General features: G+C 41.7%; 2 protein-coding genes across 2 annotated transcripts; both read left to right on the top strand.

Annotated features, from left to right (window-relative positions):
• The first annotated feature begins 1,613 nt into the window (after positions 1-1,613).
• On the top strand, positions 1,614-2,792 carry LOC124145822 (heat shock protein 27-like). Its single transcript, XM_046515766.2, has one exon. It carries the CDS (start codon positions 1,886-1,888, stop codon positions 2,390-2,392), a length of 507 nt encoding a protein of 168 aa, XP_046371722.2. The 5' UTR covers positions 1,614-1,885; the 3' UTR covers positions 2,393-2,792.
• An 11,530-nt stretch (positions 2,793-14,322) lies between these two features.
• LOC125374838 (putative uncharacterized protein ENSP00000383309) lies at positions 14,323-17,241 on the top strand. Its single transcript, XM_048386509.1, has 2 exons — positions 14,323-14,498; positions 16,680-17,241. The coding sequence occupies exons 1-2, from the start codon at positions 14,323-14,325 to the stop codon at positions 17,239-17,241; spliced, it is 738 nt and encodes a 245-aa protein (XP_048242466.1).
• The last annotated feature ends 3,373 nt before the right edge of the window (positions 17,242-20,614 follow it).

The following is a 20,614-nucleotide window of genomic DNA, read 5'->3' as shown; positions in this document are numbered from 1 at the left end:
ATAGCTTATGATACGAGCGATTTTTGGGAGAAGGTGGCGAATAATTGATCACATGCAGAGCCATAAACTCTGCAGTCGCAAGATACCACAACCCCCATGTCAACTACCTAATAAAGGAGTTGAAAGGGTCCAATGTGAATCCATTTGAGCGGGGATGGCACAGGACAGATGGACGTTGCTTATCAGCACAGTCAGATCAGACTGCAGCACCTTCAGCGCTCCTTGATATTATCTGCTGTAATTTCAAAGAAAGACTGTAACACGCGAAGATGCACTTGGCGGAAATATGGTCTCACTTGCAATGTTGTGTGCAGGGAATACCATGGTACAAGCTGTACCAATAAGCAGTTACCAGACTTCTTGGGGGATGACAAACCTGTTGAGACTTTCGAGGTACATGTATATATGACCCTGCAACGTCAAGCTGCAGCATTCACTGTGACATTTATTCCACTGTTCATCAAGTAATAATGTTCATGGATCACACAATCATGTGACGGAATGCGCAGTGGATATGAAGTTTCAGATTTAAATTCAAATATTTGTATTTGGTGGTTATATTGAATTTCTGAAATTCTGAGAGGACCTCATATAGGTCATCCTTGTTTCCAACAAGTATTTACAGGAATGAAAACGAAACTTGTTATAGCATTTATTGTCATGTTAATAAGTAGATTCAGACAATAACAATCAACATTGATATCTAAACTCGCCAAAACATTTCATTTAAGAGATAAATATTGATATTTGGTGGTCATATTGGATGTATCCAAATGATTGAGTATTCTACATACAACCTTGGGTCTGTTTACCCCAATGTAGAAGTTCAAATCACTCAAATATGTCATCAGAGACCAACAGTGTCTTGACATTCTATGTCTAGCCATCAAACTCTTGGCGGCCATCTTGGAATGGAATGTTTGGCCACCAGGGGGCTCTGGTGACGGAATTTCTTATCTAAAAGTGTTAACTATACTTCAGTGAGTTAGTGTGCCAAGTTATATGCATATAAGCCCTAGCACACTGTTTTAGAGATAAACGATTCAACAGTGTAAACACACATTTAGGAAACTTGGCGGCCATCTTGAAATTGGCGGCCATCTTGATTTTTTGCAGATTTGTCAATAATCGAAAACGTTCAGGAGTTGTGAATATCTTTTTAGAAACATAACATGGATATTTGGCAGGACAACACATGTTTTTTCCATCAAAACATTGACCCTCATCTGACATATGCAAGATATATTGATAATTGGTGGCCATATTGGATTATGCAAATTAGACATATTTCCCAAACTGGGATTGCTTGGGACTTTTAATATGTTGTTTTTGGGACCTTGTAGAAATGCATTGTGGTAAAATAAATTCTGTTGCAATTTGTTCCAAGTTTAGTGAAAAAATGGCCTAGATTGCCTGGACTATAGCTCTTCATTGAAAACACAGTATGTTTATCTCCTAATTCAGTGGTCTGGGGTGCGTGAACGTTCAATCTCATTAAGATCAGATCTTAGTTCTCGCTACCGATAAACAAAGCTTTGATTAATGCAGCGAGAACTAAGATATGATTGTAACGAGATTGGTGAAATTTTTAATTTCGCGCCGGGCCTCGTTTTCGAGTGACCTAGTTTCAAGCTTACGAGAGGAGAATATTTTCGTTAGCGCAGTTTTCGATAAGAAAGCGCCCAGTGTGTCTTCATTTAGGACTGGGAGAAGATATCTAAGGCAAGTGGAAGACGTGTGCCACGGATCCATTACACGGGCATTTCACTTTTGTGTCAAGTTTTGTAAAAATAGCTTGGATTGTTCTGGGCTAGACCTAGGCCTTGCCTGTATATTTACTTCCGCATTGGAGCGTCAGTAAACGAGACATCCATCAAGCCGCGTCATGTCGCTCGAACGGGTTCACACTCCTGCTCTTCTCGACTTCCACTACTTCGATGACATCTTCGAAGACGCTCACCGAGAAGTTGCAAAAATGCACCAAGACATGCGATCAGCGATGCTTCGTCTTACACCGCCGAACCAGCTGATTGAAGGCAATAATTCACACACGCAAAGGCTGGAGGCATTTATGAAACCAGTTGTCACTAACGAGGACGGCAGTCGGGAATTTCTGCTCAAACTGGATGTCAGTACATTTAAACCAGAAGAAATTCAAGTGAAAACGGACGGAAATGAACTCTCAATCGAAGCCAAACATGAGGATAAGAATGACACTTCCCGAGTATTTCATCAATTCTCCCGCCATTATACTCTGCCTGAGGGCATAGTGACCGAAGCACTAGCCTCGACTTTATCTAAAGATGGCGTCCTGACGATCAAAGCCCCCTTTATTGCCGACAACGCTATCGAGGGACCACCGTCCAAGAAACCAGCCCTTGAGAACCAGTGAACGGCGAGCGAATAAACATTGAACGATTATTAAATTTTATGGAACGGCTATTTAATTTTTTGCGGCCACATATATTGCCGACAATACAGTTAGCTACTTTAGGTATGTTATCCATGATACGGTACAATTTAATGGAAGTGAAGTTATCTTTCAGTCATTTTCGCTTCTTTTAGTCTTGCCAGCTATAGAGGCACGCACTAAGTATGTATACTTGCTTTTTGCCCTTTGATGGTTGGTATATTTCATTTTTCCAGTTTAAAGAAGAATGCAAGTTTAAACTTGTTTTTACGGTGCACGTGATATTGTGATTTATTGTCACCAATATTACCTGTATGTTTGTAAAAAGTTTGTTGTTGACGTACATGGGCATAGTTCATGGGCGGATACGGGGGGGGGGGGGGGGGGGGGGTGTCCCCCCCTTTTTATTTCGAAAAAAATCTTTATTTCAGTATAAATTACCACCAAAGACAATAAATAGATCTTAATTGTGCTCCCCCCCTTTTCAATAAAGCTGTATCCGCCTATGTAGTTCATGGCTAGATTCAGCTTTTTTATATCTAGTTAACATTTCTATGTTTACTTTGAACCTGCATGGGGATCCATGCTGGTGCTTGTTTATTTCCTTTTTAAAACTGTTCAACTTAATGTCACTAAAGTACACACGGAAATGAAAAAAACCCTGTTTTTTCGATCTCAGATTTTAAATAAATGCAGTTAATATACAAAATATATAAATATTCAAACAACTCAATTAGTACTAATTGGGCCTTGGCACAAATACAGCGTATCAAAGGTTTTTATGTCTTTTTACACGTAAAAGTGTGTAAAAATATGAACAAAACAGACTATTGTGAAACTGAGCATAACCAGGTGTTAGTAGATGAAGGTGAATGTCCATGACCTATGACACCTTGACGACAGGTGAAAACAGGTGCTTGAAACCCACGTGCATGTGATTTGTCAGTGGTTAGTGATTTGTGAGTGGCATTGTGGGATAGTGAATCATCGTCAAAATATCAGAACGTAAAAGTAACATATTCCCTTCTCAAACAACAACTTACATGTCATTATTATTATGTACATAAACAAAGCTGTTATTTTTATTGTTGAACTTTTTTTCAAACTGATTTGCAAAATGCCTATAGCCTGTTTCTGCCAGTCAATTTGGTTTTAGTTTTGAATGTTGAAAGTGCCTACAAATTACCTCCTGTAAAATACATTTTGTATTGAGCACTGAGATAAAACTAGCAAATCCAGACTAGTACTTTTCCAGTTGTTTTGTTATTTCGTATTTACATCTACGTAATGCTTTGTGTCGATTATTAAATCCAGCAAAACAGGTTTTTTTATTTCCATGAGTACTTTAAGATTTATGTGATTGGAGATGTGGCATAATTTTCATATGTTCAGAATTAAAGTTTTTGACCAAGCATTGCTTCGGTTTGTTTGTTTGTTGTTAAACGCCGCATTCAGCCATATTCAAGCGAAATGACGGTGGTTTGTGAATAATATATATGAGCATCGATCTACGCAACTGGGATACCATGACATGCATCAACCAAGTTATCGAGCCTAATCACCCGATCCCGTTTGTGGCCTCTTACGACAGGCTTTGGTTGCTGATTCCAACCCGAATCTTCACGGGTCTAAACATAATGGTACGTGTTTCAAGCTGTCTTAGCAGGCACAGTACTGGGAGACAAGTGCACGTCACTTGGCGTTTTGCATTGCAATTAGCCCCTTACTGTGCCAATTTTAGAGATTGATGTATGTGCTGCTTCAAGTGTTATTTTATAAACACATATGTTGGTGATGAACGTGTCTCTCACAAGATTGGCGTTACCTCCCCTATATGCACCACAGTATAACCACCATGGACTATACCACAACTAAATGCGCCCCTAATATATTGCATTTGTCTCATATTTAGAATAAGTACTTACATTAAGGATTTATAATGAATTTTGAGTACCGCAATGTCGGTAATCTGTGCAAGGTTAACTCGTTTTTTTTGTTTTTTGTTTTGTTTGTTGTTTAACGCCACACCCAGCAATATATTAGCTATATTAGCGGTCAGAAAATAATCGAGTGTGGACCAGACAATCCAGTGGTTGATATCATGAGCATTGATCCACACACTTGGGATACGATGACATGCATCAACCAAGTCAGCGAGCCTGACCAGAAACACGTGGGCCGGATATGGCACAAACAAACCAAAAATAGTACTCGGAGATTCGAAGTATGTGATCAGAGGTCTAACGAGTGTAGATCAAACTTAACCAAGTCTAGTTTCCTTGATCCCACACAGCAGAGGATGAAAGGATGTTGTTTTTATGAAACAAATTACAATTATTTTAAAGTGACATTGTAAATATTCAAAGACTAAGAGTTGGTCTCGTGGAATAACATTGGAATAGCTAAATTCAGCTACATCCGTTCGAAAGTTCCGTCACATTATGATGTCTTTTACTTCGGTTTTATATTTCGAGGTTATGATATAGCAGCTTTCATATACCTCACATCAACCTGAGACCCCAATATAGGTGGGGAGGGAAGAGTGAGTGAGTTGGGTTTAACGCCGCTTTTAACAGTATTCTAGTTATATCACGGCGTGTCAGCTTAATGTGGGAGGAAAGCCCCGACGTGACGTTTGATTTTTGCTTTGTTCAAGAATTCCTCCTTCTACGATCGAATGACCATTTCCCCTGTGAAATAATCTGTCTTACCAGAACAGGCACCTGTTCTTCTCATGTGTGTGGCATCTTTCGTTGAAAGCCATGAAGCCATTGGCCATACAAGACAATGTTAGCAGTATGTTTCTGCACAACATATAGATGGTATATACACTGTAGTTCAAATACGTGATATAACGTAGAACCTCTTGGTCGGGGTAGCCCATGAAGTATAGCACTACCATCAAGAATGAACTGGACATTTCCAGGTTCTTGTTGTTTAACTTGGAGGGTTTTCCAGATAGCATCAGCAAGGGTTGCCTTCCTGGCCTGCAGATAATTCAAACAATGCTGACGGGTTACTACAGAGTTCTTACTTGAACAGTGCTGGTAGTTCAAGTAAGAACAGTACTGTAGTGGAGTGACAGTTTATTTCACAGGAAATGGTCATTCGATCGAAGAAGGAAGCATTCATGAACAACGCAAAAAACAAACAGCACTTTATTGCACGTCTGGGTGACTAACTGGATAGATCTGGGTGCACTTCTGTACATATACAAAACAGGCGAACATTAACTTGCGCCTTTATGTGATGTTAGGAGGAAGGACTGGATAGCTTAAGGCACAAGTGATTTTGAGAGAAGGTGACAAAGAACCTACCACAGGTAAGCCACCAACACTGCCGCCATTGCAACCTCTGTAGCCACAGCCCCCATGTCAACTACCAGATAATGGAGTGGAAAGGATTCAATATGAATCCATCAGGGTGGGGATGACACAGGACAGATGGACGTTGCTTACAAATACAGACAGATCAGCCTGCAACACTTTCAGCAGTCCTGGACATCATCTGCTGTAATTGCAAATGGGACTGTAAAACAAGAGTGAGTGAGTGAGTTGGGTTTAACGCCGCTTTTAACACTATTCCAGTTATATCGCGGCGTGTCAGCTTAATGTGGGAGGAAAGCCCAAAGTAATGCAGGTCTTAGACGTTTACCACTTCGGTGAAATCCACGAGCACGGATATGGTGCTGACCAACCTAGAAATATAATCGGGTCGAACCGGGATTCGAACCCACAATCACAGGTTTCTGGCGTGCCCGAGGGACGCAACTCTGCACAACGAATCGCGGCGCCTTAGTCGACTGGGCCACCTGTGCCCCCGGGGAGGGAAGATATGGGCTATGGTGTGAAAACTGCCATAAAATAGCTCGGGTTATTGCACCCTCAGTGATATGACTGTGTCCATGTTGTGCAAAATGCCTCATATCACTGATAGGTATATATGATAAAACTGTAAAATGCACACCAGGGTGCCGTTGTACAAAACCACCAGAGCGCCACGAATGTCGTGAGTCTATGCTAAGGTATAGGAGTTACGATCACCAAAGCGCTGAGATCGCTTTGTAGAACGGCACCCAGATCTGTATATATTTGTCCAACAGGTTCGAAATAGCCGAGTTCAGATTTTACGACCGCTTCTCTGATTCCACGTGCATATGGTTGTGATTGATGAGGATGCTCTTCCTTAAAGGAAATCTAGAGATCTGCCTATAGTCCTCGCCCCTTGAAATATAACCAGGAAATATCACGATGATTAATTAACGAAGTATGCCTGTGTGCTGTTACTTATAAAGTGTAGATTCCAGTGATGAAAAACATTGGAAAGTGCGCTTTTCATGAAATGTCCATTTTCTTTGAGATAAACATCATCAAATTGAGTTTTGATCACGTGGTTACATATATTTTATATTTTTATAGATCATGTCTGTGTGATTATCATATTGTTTTGAAAAATCTCAATCAAATGACACCTTATTGGTACATGATTGTTGCTTATGAAGTGATTATGTAAAATCCTTATTTTCAAATATGTCTAACCATCCGATTTATCAACTTTGTACACCACTATCACACACATCAAACTTAAGGAAAACCCCTTGATCCATGGGGCATCTGTCATTTAACGTGGCGACTATATTTGTAGCTGCATCTCTATCTTCAAGGTTCAAGACAATTTGTCGAAAATTAAATTTGAAGTTTACTGAGTGAGTGAGTATTGTTTTACGCCGCTTTTAGCAATATTCCAGCAATATCACGGCGGGGGACACCAGAAATGGGCTTCACACATTGTACCCATGTCGGGAATCGAACCCGGGTTTTTGGCGTGACGTGCGAACGCTTTAACCAACTAGGCTAACCGACCGCCCCTGAAGTTTACTGAGGACTTCCTCACTGATCCATGTTATATATTGGGATTTGACATTGGGGCAAGACGTCAGCATCCCCATGGGCAGCAATGTGTGTTCGCTCCTTGTCGTTTCTTTATGCTTACGAATCGGAATTTCTCCTCGGATTGGCAAAATTTGGTCAAGTAGTTTAACTTTAGCTTCATATATATCGATGATCTGATATCCTCCAATGATTGTCAAATAGCCAAGCCCCTTTCACTGATTTACCCACCTAAACTTAAAGTATAAGAGAGCATTGGAACTACCTCATCTGTTTCATATTTAGATCTATGCATACAGATTCAGAGTGACAACAAACTCTCCACAAGACTGTATCACAATAAGCAAGGCTTCAACTTTCCCGTCGAGAAATATTGATACAGGTTTGTGCTTCAATTGCAAAACCATTGAGTTATATGTTTAATCAATCTGCATCATTGTACTTGTCCATGCACACAAGCGGGAAGAAGCCCATGTGTACTTCTGTTCAAGGAGAGAGGCAACTCTTGATCAGCTTATTTGAGGCATTACATGTTTGATATCAGTATTTGGTAACCTATTGGAAAGAATTGATTTACTAACTAAAATCGACAATACCATTTCCATTGTTGTAAGAAATTCATTGTACGATTCCGAATATATATCTTAAACTTGTATTTATGAATTACTATCAAATAGTGATAACATCAGGTGTTTGCGTAAAGGTGAGCGTTTCCTGCCACACTGTGTCATCTGTCAAAAACATTCAAATACTAGTTCATTGTTCATAATAGGTAATTGTAAGGGACATCATTTTGGTCACTGATGAGACATATTTGTAAATGTTTTCCCCATGTCTACCATAAAACGTTCTGAAAGCTTTGCTGCGGTCTTGAATGTTGCAACCTTGATAACACACATTCGAGCAAGAGTCGCATGACGATCACTGAAATCTTTGTGGAAAGAGCATGCTCGATTGTTCCTCAAAAGTTTTGAAATGTTGACATTCGATGTGGAATGTCAAACACAAGCCACACCAAGTACCCATATCTGCCAGTTCTAACAGTGAATCCTACGTAAGGCCCGAAGTAGTTCGAATGGTATTTTCCTCTGGAAAAAGGTTGTCTTCCACACGATTTGCAAGTTGCACATGTGCTTGCGTTAACGGTTTCCATGAAATTACGATGGAAAAATAAAAAACACCCTTCCCACAAATGAATAACATATAACTGACTGGTCTGTACCCTGCGTGACATGGGTGGATCAAAGTACAAGTACGCTTCTCACTCTCAGCTATGGCGACTTCCATGTGCCCTATTTTCAATCACTATATACATTTATGATTAGTACATTCACAGCAGTAGAGTCCAAAACATAATATTGGCCTGTGTTTCATTGCATGATAGATGTATATAGGCAACCTTTGTAAAAGTAAGCAATTCGAGTTGTTTAACAAAAATGAAAATTTAAACAAACTGGGGTTGATATAGTAATATTCAGGTACATACTAAGTTCTGAATATTGAATAAAATGGAAATTTAAACAGAAAGTGATATTCATCTTCAATGTCATTCAGGGCGCACAGTTGACAAATGCGTTCTTCTCCTTTGATACCCATGTAGCGCCCAGTTTCAATAAATAGGTCATGTGAATAACATCGAAGTCTTGCTAAGGAAACCCGGAATCTTTTACCATTTGAACCAGATTAATACTGTTCTGGACATAAATAGAACGCAGGGGGCACAACGGTAGGAGGAACGGTGCAAACACGCATATTTATGTTTCAAACATACTTTCCATGAACCTTAGGAACGGTGTCCTCCAATTAGTTAGACGTCCCAATAGTTAGACAGCTTATAACAACACTTTAAACGGTTGAGTGCACACTAATCCTTATGCTTGTTACCTCAGACTTTAAAATAGAATAGTCCACATAAGATCTGACAAACAAAGCAAAGTAGCTTTAAATAGATACTTTAATATTATACTTAACATTTAATGACACTTTACATTTGATAAATTTTATACAGTTTGTAACAACACTTTGTGACGTGATTTATCAGTGCGTCTGCAGCCTAGTGGTGCACTCATTGGACAACAGATACAATAGTGTAATGGTATGGGGTGGCATAACAACTCACGGGAGAACACAACTCATCATCGTTCGAGCCATTTTAATGGAGCACCTTGATTAAAAACATGAAAAGATTTGGAAAATATCTGTCGATGTCCAGTTGGAGGTACACATCCTTTGCATATCCTGCAGTCGACATAAATCTGTAGGATGAAATCCATGTTGCTTTTGAACAACAATGTCTAGTTCATTATGTGATTTTGATTGGACTATGCATAGACTCATTAGTCCAGCAAAAATTGAACTCTTGAATTCCAGCCTATTTCGGCAAAAGTGGAAACTGGACTTTTATAGTCAGTAAACGTCCTTGCCTCGAGAAGATGTATGAACCACATGTCTGATATCACTTCAATATATTTGCAGAATCAGTGGCACAACAGAAATGCCACAGTTCAGGCGAGGAACCAATGCCAAGACTACAAAACAGACTTATCGATTAATGAACAATGCTTATCTACTATTCTGTTGCTGGTTTGACAGTACCACAGTGCTAAGAGGAGTACAGTTTTTCTGAACACAGTATTTTTAGCAAGATCTCTTTGTACCTCAAGCATTCCAGGATATCTGCATGTAGTGACCTTTATCTCGACCTTGCATTGCAGAACATCCTGGATAGCTGGCAGCAATTCAGAGTGGGATATCAAGACTCAGGGGACAACCGCCAATGCAGAAACTGCCTATTGCTTTAACTGAATTGGAACAATTATACCAAAGGCATGCCATGTCCAAGTCCTTTCGGATTACCTTTTGGGCTGGCTTCCTGGTATCTCTGCTTCTTGCACAAGTCTACTATGCTTCCTGAATCAGCCAGTGGTGTAAGTTCCAGAAAGAAGACCCATTTTAACATGAAAGATGTTAATATATGCACAGAAGGGGATATGGCTACGGTGATGGTTCGACATACGAAAAATATAGTTTGGACAACATGTGCTTCATTTAGCTCTGGCAGCAATTTCGAACACCAGACTGTCTCCTGTTTCAGCCTTGCATAATCTCCTGTCTCAGTTTTCTGTTTGATACACAGACAGAAGCATCCCATTGTATTTCATTATGAATGCCGGTGGTGAGGCCAAGTGTTTAACTTAAAATAGTTTTGTAAGGACCTTGAAATCTTACCTGTCCGTGTACACTGGTCACTCTTTCGGTGAGGAGGTTGCTCATTTGCTTTTGAAATCGGGTTGTCTAACACTCTTATTAATCCCATAGGCGACTGGCGCCCAAATGCCTATAAACGCTATGTCTACATCAGTGACTCAGTTACTAGGCAGGAAAACTCAGTGAAGCAGTCCCACTTTGACTCTTAAAAGTATAAAACTTGTACTTCCACTTGTATAGGGGGTCTTTGGAACTTTTGCGAGGAATTTGTTCATAATAGTTCTGTGATTATATGACCTTTTTTACCCCAAAGTGAGATTTGGTTATTCTTTGCATGTGTAGATTTTGCATACGTGAATGCATGCGGACATTGGACTGCCACACTAAGTGCCCTGACAAGTCCCCAATAGAGCACCTATAGGTTGTTTTTGGGCAGAATGGGCGGCAATACCAAGAGCAACCATTCACAAGTTGATCAACAGTATGCCATCAAGGTGTCGTGCTTATATTTCCCTGCTTTGTGGACACACCAGATATTGGCTACACGCTTGAAATATATTTTACAGACCATTTATCACCATTACACCTTCACTATCATTTCATCATTTCCCTTTTTGTTTGTTGGTAGTACTTATTTTCAAATGGCATGTTTATAAAGTTGGTGTGGAGCAAATGTTAAACTCCATGTGGATGCTGTCTGGTATTTCAACTGCTTGAGCACAGACGGCAGTGAGCTGGATGTACTGTTGCATGTATGTCTCAGTTGAAACTCCGACCACCTCATGTATGACTGAGCTTGAAGCTCTGCTCACGTCAGGTGTGTCTGAGCTGGAGCTCCGTTCACTACATATATGTCTGAACTGGTCAGAGGGATTTGACGACATTTCACTTATGTGTCAAAATCAAGAAAAAAACCTGCCCACGTGCACGGTGCGCGTGCTATGTTTCGGATTGATTAGAACCTAAATCAGGTAGTACTTCTTCAGGTGGATCCTTCTTTTGACTACCAATATTTCATGATTGCCTACTCCTTTTGGATATATACATACTGAGTTGGAACTTCGTTCACCACATGCATGTCTGAGCTGGAGCTCCGTTCACTGCATATATGTCGGAACTGGTCAGAGGGATTTGACGACATTTCACTGATGTGTCAAAATCAAGAATAACCCCCTGTCCACGATTGGATGTTAGAACCTAAATCAGGTAGTACTGTGTCAGGTCCATCCTTCTTCTGACTACCAATATTTCATGATATCTTACTTCTTTCAGAGAGTATAAATACATAGAAAATCTTTCTTATATCAAGGATATTCCAGGTAAACATTACTTTTGTCTCTCTGACGATACAGGTATGATGAATGATTTGAACAAATGACATTGACTAAATGGACAAATAGACAATATCATTCCATATTTATTCCATGCAAATTTACAATTGAATCAACCAATCAAAGCTCCTCCACCATTACCAGTGTTCCTCCACACTTTCCGTAGTTGCCAGCTCAGTTGTTGACGTGTGTCATGGTAAGCCTGGTCGCCAGCCTTGTTTTCGGTTTCCCAGGGATCCTTTTGATGGTCATACAATTCAGCATCTTGCTGTTTGTTCCAGTTTGGTTGGTGGCTGTTGAAGTCAAACTCTGGCCATTCTGTATAGCGGTATCTGTCTGTCCTAACTGTGTAGCCCATGAAGGAGCCATGTCCTTCCAAATAATGAGCAAACTGAGAGAAGGCTGCTTGTTTCCAATTGCCATCGTTGGGGTTCTTCATCAGCGGCACCATACTGTCACCCTCTGCACCAACCTTAACATTGTGTACATTTACAGGGCATCTTTGGAGCTTTGGCAATCCTGCAGCTTCAACTAGCGTAGGGAAAAGATCCACCAGTTCAGTCGGTTTGTTCGTCTTGACACCGTGATCTGTGAGACCAGGGACTCGAACCATAAAAGGGACATGGGTTGCTATCTCAAACTTGGTCTGTTTCTCCCATTCTCCATTTTCTCCCAGTGCCCAGCCGTGATCACCCCAAAAGGAAACGCTGGTGTCATCAGCCAAGCCCTCGTCTTCCAAAGCTTTAAGAATACGCCCAATCTCGTCATCAATCCAACTGACACATGAGAAGTAGGCCTGGCGAAGATTAACAACTGTGTCATCTGGGAAATTGAATCCAATTTGTCCAACATTATTCAAATGCTATGCTTTCATATCATTGAAATTGCCCAAGCAACGAGAGGCATTTTCTTTTGAGGGTGCATATTTGACGGAGGTTTCACAGAGTACGTTGGATAGTAGTCTACATGTCTTGCAGGAAAATGCCAAGGGGTATGTGGCTTGTGGAAGCCAACAGCCACAAAGAAATTCTGTTGTCCAGATTTGGCCTTTTGAGAAACCTTCTTCAGCGTGTCAATTGCATGATTGGCAAGCATAGTTTCACCCAAAGGATTTGTGTGTATCTTCGACTCGGGAATAGCCTCTACGAGATTATGATTATCATATGGTTTACCGTATCTCACGAACTCAATATTTGGTTTCCCATCAGACCAGGAAATCGGATCTTTGTTACCAGATGCAATGCCAGGATGAAAGATCTTCCCCATCCCCATAGTATTGTATCCATTATCTTTGAAGTACTGTGGGATGGTGGTGAAGTTCCCTCCCTCCTTCCTCCAGTAATGGTGAAGATCATAAACGTGAGTTGAGTCGGGTCGTCTCCCAGTCAGTGCCGAAGCTCTGCTTGGCCCACACACAGCATACTGACAGTAGCCTCGTGTCAACAGCAGACTTTTCTCGGCCAGGCCATCCAGATTGGGCGTGTGCATCTTAGGGTAGGTCGGTGATGGGAAGTCTGGTCCTTCGTAGCAACCTAGCTGTGGCCGTAGATCATCCACAACAAGGAACAGCACATTCTTGTTCCCGCCAGCCGAAGCCAGGCAGAAGAGAGTTAACACAAGTAATATTTGTTTCATACCTCGACAAGTCACACTGGAAATAGTAGAGACGACACTCGGTGGTAGCCAATGGATCCCAAGTTACTTTGGTGTTACTTCATATCTGTAGGCTGTTGTATATAAAAGTATATCTATAGATTTGTAGGTCATAACTGACCTCGTTTCTCGTCTAAATGTCACGATTTAGTTGTTTTATCTAAAGCAGTCACTCTTTATGGATAATTATATGTGTGTTCCAGTCTTTGGTGCAGGTGTGAGGTTGTATTGTTACGTGATACAAAGATTTGCATAGTTATATATACTACAGACGAAGAAAGGGAAGACATGATGTGAATGTAGCTGTCGTTGAGGTGTACATTTACAATACTGTGACGCTGCATCTGAATGCAACATCTAAACACAATGAAATTTCACATCATGTATGGACAGCATGTAATACACGTGCACACAGAAGCCAAAGTGTGTGCCTATACTAATGCAATTGTGCTAAGCATATACTTAAAATGCCTCCGACACAGTATCAGTGTGTAATTTCTTGACTGTGGGACAAGTACCGTCAAACGACAGGGGCTGGAACGAGAACTGGGCGTGACACGCCTAAAAAACGACGACACCTAGACAAGACCGTCGCATTACATTAATTGCAGTACAATATATGCAAGCAAGGCGAAGTGAAGGATGTGACCCCAACAGCTTACCACATGCGGCAAAGACTGGCTTGGGCTAGGTGACACCAGAGACGGTGTGGGGCGGCATCATACATGACAGGCGAACTGATTCGGTTATTGCGATTTGACATTTGACTAGCCAGAGATATGTTGACGAAATTGGGTGTCCCTTCGCTAGAATTATCAGCAGAAACCTTGAAATGCTAGATGACAATGACAGACCACATCTTGCACTGGTCGTCACTGATTATCTTCGATGGCATGACCCCAATAACGCAGCTGTGGGATGTTCTCGTAGAGTGTACGTCCGAGACACACCATCCGCCAACGTGGGATACTTTTCTGGCGTGCAGTACCAAGGGCAACGATACGCAAGGTAATCATGCATATATCGCCCGTGATGGACACATCAGATATTGATCTACACGCCCGAAATAAATTTTACAGACATTTATCGCCATTACACATTCACTATAATTTCAGCAGGTGCCTTATTTTGCGTGGTCGGTATATATTTTCAAATGGCATGTTAGTTGGTATAGGTCAAACGTAAAACGGCATAGACCAATAACACAGTCGTATTCGCCAATGGGTCATGGATTTGGGGTAGGGATCGATTGATCCATATTCGAAAGGTGAAAGCTAACTCAAGCATGTCTTAATATGATTGCAGTTTATCTTCTATCTCCGCGGGTTTGAATCCCGGTTCGCCCCCGGTATTGTCATTGAGTGTGAACATGAAGTCTGGGTGGTCTCCTTTCTTTCATTAAATCTACTTCCTCGATATTAAACATCCGTTATCTAGCCCCATAGCGGAGTGCATCTTGTGAGACACAGCTTAAGTATTAGAAAAACAGGTATCCCAACAGAAACGTATCACTGTAATTATCACATGTGCTCCAGATATAAGCATTTAAACTAGCATGAGTCAAAACACTATCATGATGAGGTGCAGTTTTTTCACTTTAAGTACGTGTGTAAAATAAAACAAAGGCCCAAGTGGTATTTAGTTAGCCCCTAAAATGTAACTAAAACCCGGAGATCTGTACATAATCCAGTGATTGACAACACCATTGGGATATCATAAAACGCATCAGCTTAGTAAGCGAGCCTAACCGCCCGATCCCGTTAGTCGCATCTTACAACAAGCATTAGTTGCTGAAAACCAATTCTAAGCCTGACCATCACGGGGTTGAACATTGGTTTTACCGTGCTTACAGTTGCACTATCTACTTGCTTTAATTATCTTCCAGGATCAACATTCATATGTTAATACACACAACAGACTGCGCCCTAATACCATCACACCCCGACAATCTGGACAGCAGCGTTCCAATTCCGGATTAACACATATTCGGATTAACAATTTATAGTAATCGTTTGGTGTCACTATAATTAAGTGTGTTAGTTCGTACCAAATGGTAGAAATCCATGGATGATATCATTACAAATGCATAAAAACCTCCCGACAACGTAAATATACTCACACAGTGAGGTACACTTTGGGGAGTATTAAGATTCTCAGGGTATGAAACTCCAAAAAATTTCAGCCAGACCACAGGACTGGCCAGCTGAAATACTTGCCAGCCCTGACCAAAACCTGCCTGCCCACTATAATCATATGTTTCTCAGGATAATTAAATTAAAACTTTAAATCGAATTCATTGAACATGAAGTTATGCAAGAAAAGAAATAGCAAACACTTTTTAGGTTAGATTTGTATTTAATATCCTAGAATACATCATGTAAATAATGCTTATCATCCGGAAATATTTAGAATATTTTTACATATGAAATATAACCCTACCGTCGGGCAGGGGGATTTGAAAATCTGGCAGCCCGAGTTTAAATCAACCCGTCTCGGACGGTCGGGCAGGCAGGTATTTCGAACACTGTTAAGATCAAATTAATCTTTGAGATATACACAGTGTTTGACATGGCGCAATAACTAGTCTTCACTGACTCATGTGAACTACATACATAGTTCTCGAAAATCAATCAAGTTTGACGTTCTTTTTGTGGTTGCCTTGTTATGATGCTTAAGTTTGGCGCCATCACGATTTTTTGAACGCCAAATAAGACACTCTTGATTCACTGCGAACAACCACTGGCGTTATCTACATATGATAAGAGTTGTTGAATAGTATGGTATTAAATGTGTTGATGATATATATTATAAGTCTCGACTTACAAGCCCCAATCCACGACAAAGAACCAGACGTTAGTAAAGTGTGGTGTGGTGTATTTGAAGGTAGATGATACCCATGAGAATCAGGTAATATGGACGCCAGCTCATAAGGGCGACATTTTCAATTATCCGTCTACGATTGCTTCGACATCAGTTACTACTACAACTTCTACTGTTACTGTGACTACGACTATAACTTATTTCTACTACTGCTGTTACCGACACCACACCCACCACTACTACTACTACTACTACCACCACAACTACACCTGCCTCCATCACCCACCTCCCCCCCCCCCCCCCCCCCCCCCCACCTGCCTCCATCACCAACCTGCCTCCATCATCCACCTGCATATCCTACACCACGAGATCTGACTTTGTTGTGGTGCACTTGCCTCCATCACCCACCTGCCTCCATCACCCACCTGCCTTCACCTGCCTCCATCACCCACCTGCCTTCACCTGCCTCCATCACCCACCTGCCTCCGTCACCCACCTGCCTTCACCTGCCTCTATCACCCACCTGCCTTCACCTGCCTCCATCACCCACCTGCCTGCACCTGCCTCCATCACCCACCTGCCTGTACCTGCCTCCATCACCAACCTGCCTCCATCACCCACCTGCATATCCTTCACCACGAGATCCGACTTTGTTGTGGTGTACCTGCCTCCATCACCCACCTGCATCCATCACCCACCTGCGTCCATCACCCACCTGCCTTCACCTGCCTCCATCACCCACCTGCCTCCATCACTAACCTGCCTTCGCCTGCCTCCATCACCCACCTGCCTCCATCACCCACCTGCCTTCACCTGCCTCCATCACCCACGTGCCTCAATCACCCACCTGCCTTCCCCTGCCTCCATAACCCACCTGCCTCCATCACCCACCTGCCTGTACCTGCCTCCATCACCCACCTGCATATCCTAAACCACGAGATCTGACTTTGTTGTGGTGCAGGGAAATTTGACAGCAATCATTGACCGCCAGAGGGAGCTGTTTCAACAGGACAACGACCACCGCACACAGTTCGTGTCACTGTAGACTACCTCATAATACCAACATCAACGTCATGCCCTGACCATCGAGATTTCCAGATCTCAACCCAATCGAACACCTCTGGGGTGAACTCGATCGACGTGTATGTCAACGTCAGAACACGCCGCAGACACTCCCACAACTGGCCAACGCGTTACAAGCAGAATGACGCAGAATTCCGCAGGACAGAATTCGTACATTTATCCAGTCAGTGCCGTGGAGATGCAGGGCCGTGGTTGCTGCCCGGGGCGGTCACACGGGATACTGAGTTCAGCGCAAACTTGTGGCCTTTTGTGACATAACAATGAACAGTTTTCAGTGCCTTTGTACAACGACAGCATGTGACTACTGAGCTCCAAAATTTCATATTTGTATCTATGATATCATATTTAATATATAGACTTTTTCAGGTACAATAAATTTACTAAAAATCCAGCTGTACGTTTCATTCTTTTTGAAGAGTGTATATATGGACCCAGCTGTCCCAGGTGAATTTTTAGTCTAAGCAACTGATCGTAGTAGGGTTGGGTTTTATTTTTTGTGTGACTTCTGATGTTAAAGCAGTGTAAACTTTGGGAGCTTTTAAAGTCCAGGGAGGGTGTAATCCTTTGTAGTGACTTTCTGGAGGCTGAATGTCATCACAATTGTGACTTTGGATGAGTTCTCGTACTAATATCCCAGATGGCTTTAGTGAGGGATTTTCTGAGCTCGGGTTTCATCCTGGGTGTATTTACCTTGTCATATCCTTTTCACCAAGGGGTTTGATGTTCGTTCGCAGCACGATAACATTGTCTGCTCTCTTCATAGTTTCAAAGGGAGTTCTCCTGTCTTCACAGCACTTCGCGGGATTGCCTAAAAGTCGGGCCGGGCCGGGCCAAGACGGGCGAAAGTTTTATTGGCTAATTACTCCATTATCAGCGACCATACCTACATATTATAGATGCAACATACACACATGACATTAATGAGCAATCACAAACCAAAAACGTGCACCATAATTAAGTAATTCGGAGTAAATCGCTTGAAAACTAGAAAGTGGAGCTGTGCGTAAGCGTCGTTAATCTAGGTAACATGTAAAAGAGCAATTGTTAAACGAAATAGGATTTGAAACGTATCAAATACTTCTAGCTGTCGTGATACAAATTTCAATCTGTCGGCATAGCGTTTACATTTATAGGATAGTACTATATCTAAGTAAATACCACTTTTTAATGTCACTGTTCATCGTGTTTAAAGCAGACACATTGATAAAAGTAGACCTCTTCTCCTTATACTCTCAACAGTCTGACAAGTGTTCGGTCCAACTTGGCCCGGGCTGTCAAAATCAACTTTAAACACACAGATGTATCATCAAATGGATAAAAGTGGTATGTAGGTAGATATTATACTAATCTATACATGTGAATCCATATCATGTTACATCTGTGAGGTTTAAGTTGATTTTGACAGCCCGGGCCAAGTCAAACACATCTGATAGAGACTATGTCGAGATTGTAGAGGGAAAAGGGCTTCACTTTGAGCAACTTGTTTTCTTTTAATACTGCGATCTGTGACATTATAAAGTGGTATATAGGTAGATATAATACTAGTCTATAGAGATGAATCCATTTGATGATACATCTGTGAGGTTTAAGTTGATGTTGACAGCCCGGGCCAAGTCGGACCGAACACTTCTGACAGAGAATTTCTTAAGAAAATACAGTATAAGTGTTTGACTTTAACGGACCAGTTTTCTTTAAATGCGATACACTGTGACATTATAAAGTGGTATATAGGTAGATATAACACTAATCTATAGATTTTAACACATTTGAACATACATCCGTGTGCTTAAAGTTGAATTTGACAGCCCGGACCAGGTCGGACCCAACACAAGCCAAACACTTCTGTTAGAGACTGTGTTGAGAATGTAGAGGGAAAAGGGCTTCAATTTGAGCACCTTGTTTTCTTTAAGTACAGCGATCTGACACACTGTAAAGTGGTATATAGGTAGATATAACACTAGTCTATAGATGTAAACACATTTGAAGATACATCTGTGTGTTTAAACTTGATTTTGACAGCCCGGACCAGGTCGGACCCAACACAAGCCATCTTCTGATAGAGAGAATGTAGAGGGAAAAGGGCTTCACTTTCAGCACCGTGTTTGCTACCGCAATATGAGACACTAAAGTGGTATATAGATAGATATAATACTAGTTTATAGATGTAAAGTGTGTGTTGTAATTTTAGAAGCGCTTTGACAGTTATAAACAGTCGTGTGAGCCCTGTGACATTCGCGAATATCCACTTGCAGAAAACATCCTGTGTTGGTTTAATCAGCAGGGGGAATGAAATAGCCTGGCGAGGTAACCAATGTTTTTCCTAACATATGGAAAACCCGAATAGCAACCTAGCTCCTACACCAATATGAAAGATGTAAGTACCAAACGAAAGCGTTGAAGATAAGCTGTCCATTAATACCACTATAGATTAACAACCAGATATGAACAATTATTGAGGGGGCAAAAAATGACCATAAATACATAATAAATATTTCCAGTACAAGATAATCCCGCTTATGCGTGAAAATCTAAATTCCTGAAATAATTTCAATACCCGAATAAGGTAGCAAACATATATGAGATAACATATATCAAATACATACATAACAAAAGTACACGATTAAACCAATTGCAAATAAGATTTACAGGTCACCAATTCTCTAACAATGAATGTGAAGGCACCGGAGCACGACGGCCGCTTGACTTTGCCGAACGCTGACGGCGCTGGACAATTACGAGAGAAGTGGTGCAGTCACTAGACCGTAACTAGATGGCTCTTACCACCGGTGACAACAACCCACCTCCACCACCCACACAGCCAGCCGACACACTTGGCCAGTCCGACTGTCTCTACTTGTACCACCGGTGACAATAACCCACCTCCACGACCCACACAGCCATCCGACACACTTGGCCAGTCCGACTGTCTCTACCTGTACCACCGGTGACAACAACCCACCTCCACGGCCCACACAGCCACCCGACACACTTGGCCAGTCCGACTGTCTCTACTTGTACCACCGGTGACAACAACCCACCTCCACGACCCACACAGCCATCCGACACACTTGGCCAGTCCGACTGTCTCTACCTGTACCACCGGTGACAACAACCCACCTCCACGACCCAAACAGCCATCCGACACACTTGGCCAGCCCGACTGTCTCTACCTGTACCACCGGTGACAACAACCCACCTCCACCACCCACACAGCCATCCGA

The sequence above is a fragment of the Haliotis rufescens genome, unplaced genomic scaffold (genome assembly GCF_023055435.1).
Source record: "Haliotis rufescens isolate VD_foot unplaced genomic scaffold, xgHalRufe1.0.p SCAF_6, whole genome shotgun sequence".
Lineage (NCBI taxonomy): Eukaryota > Metazoa > Mollusca > Gastropoda > Lepetellida > Haliotidae > Haliotis > Haliotis rufescens.
The sequence above is the reverse complement of the archived record's forward strand: the minus strand, read 5'-3'. Positions and strand labels throughout refer to the sequence as shown.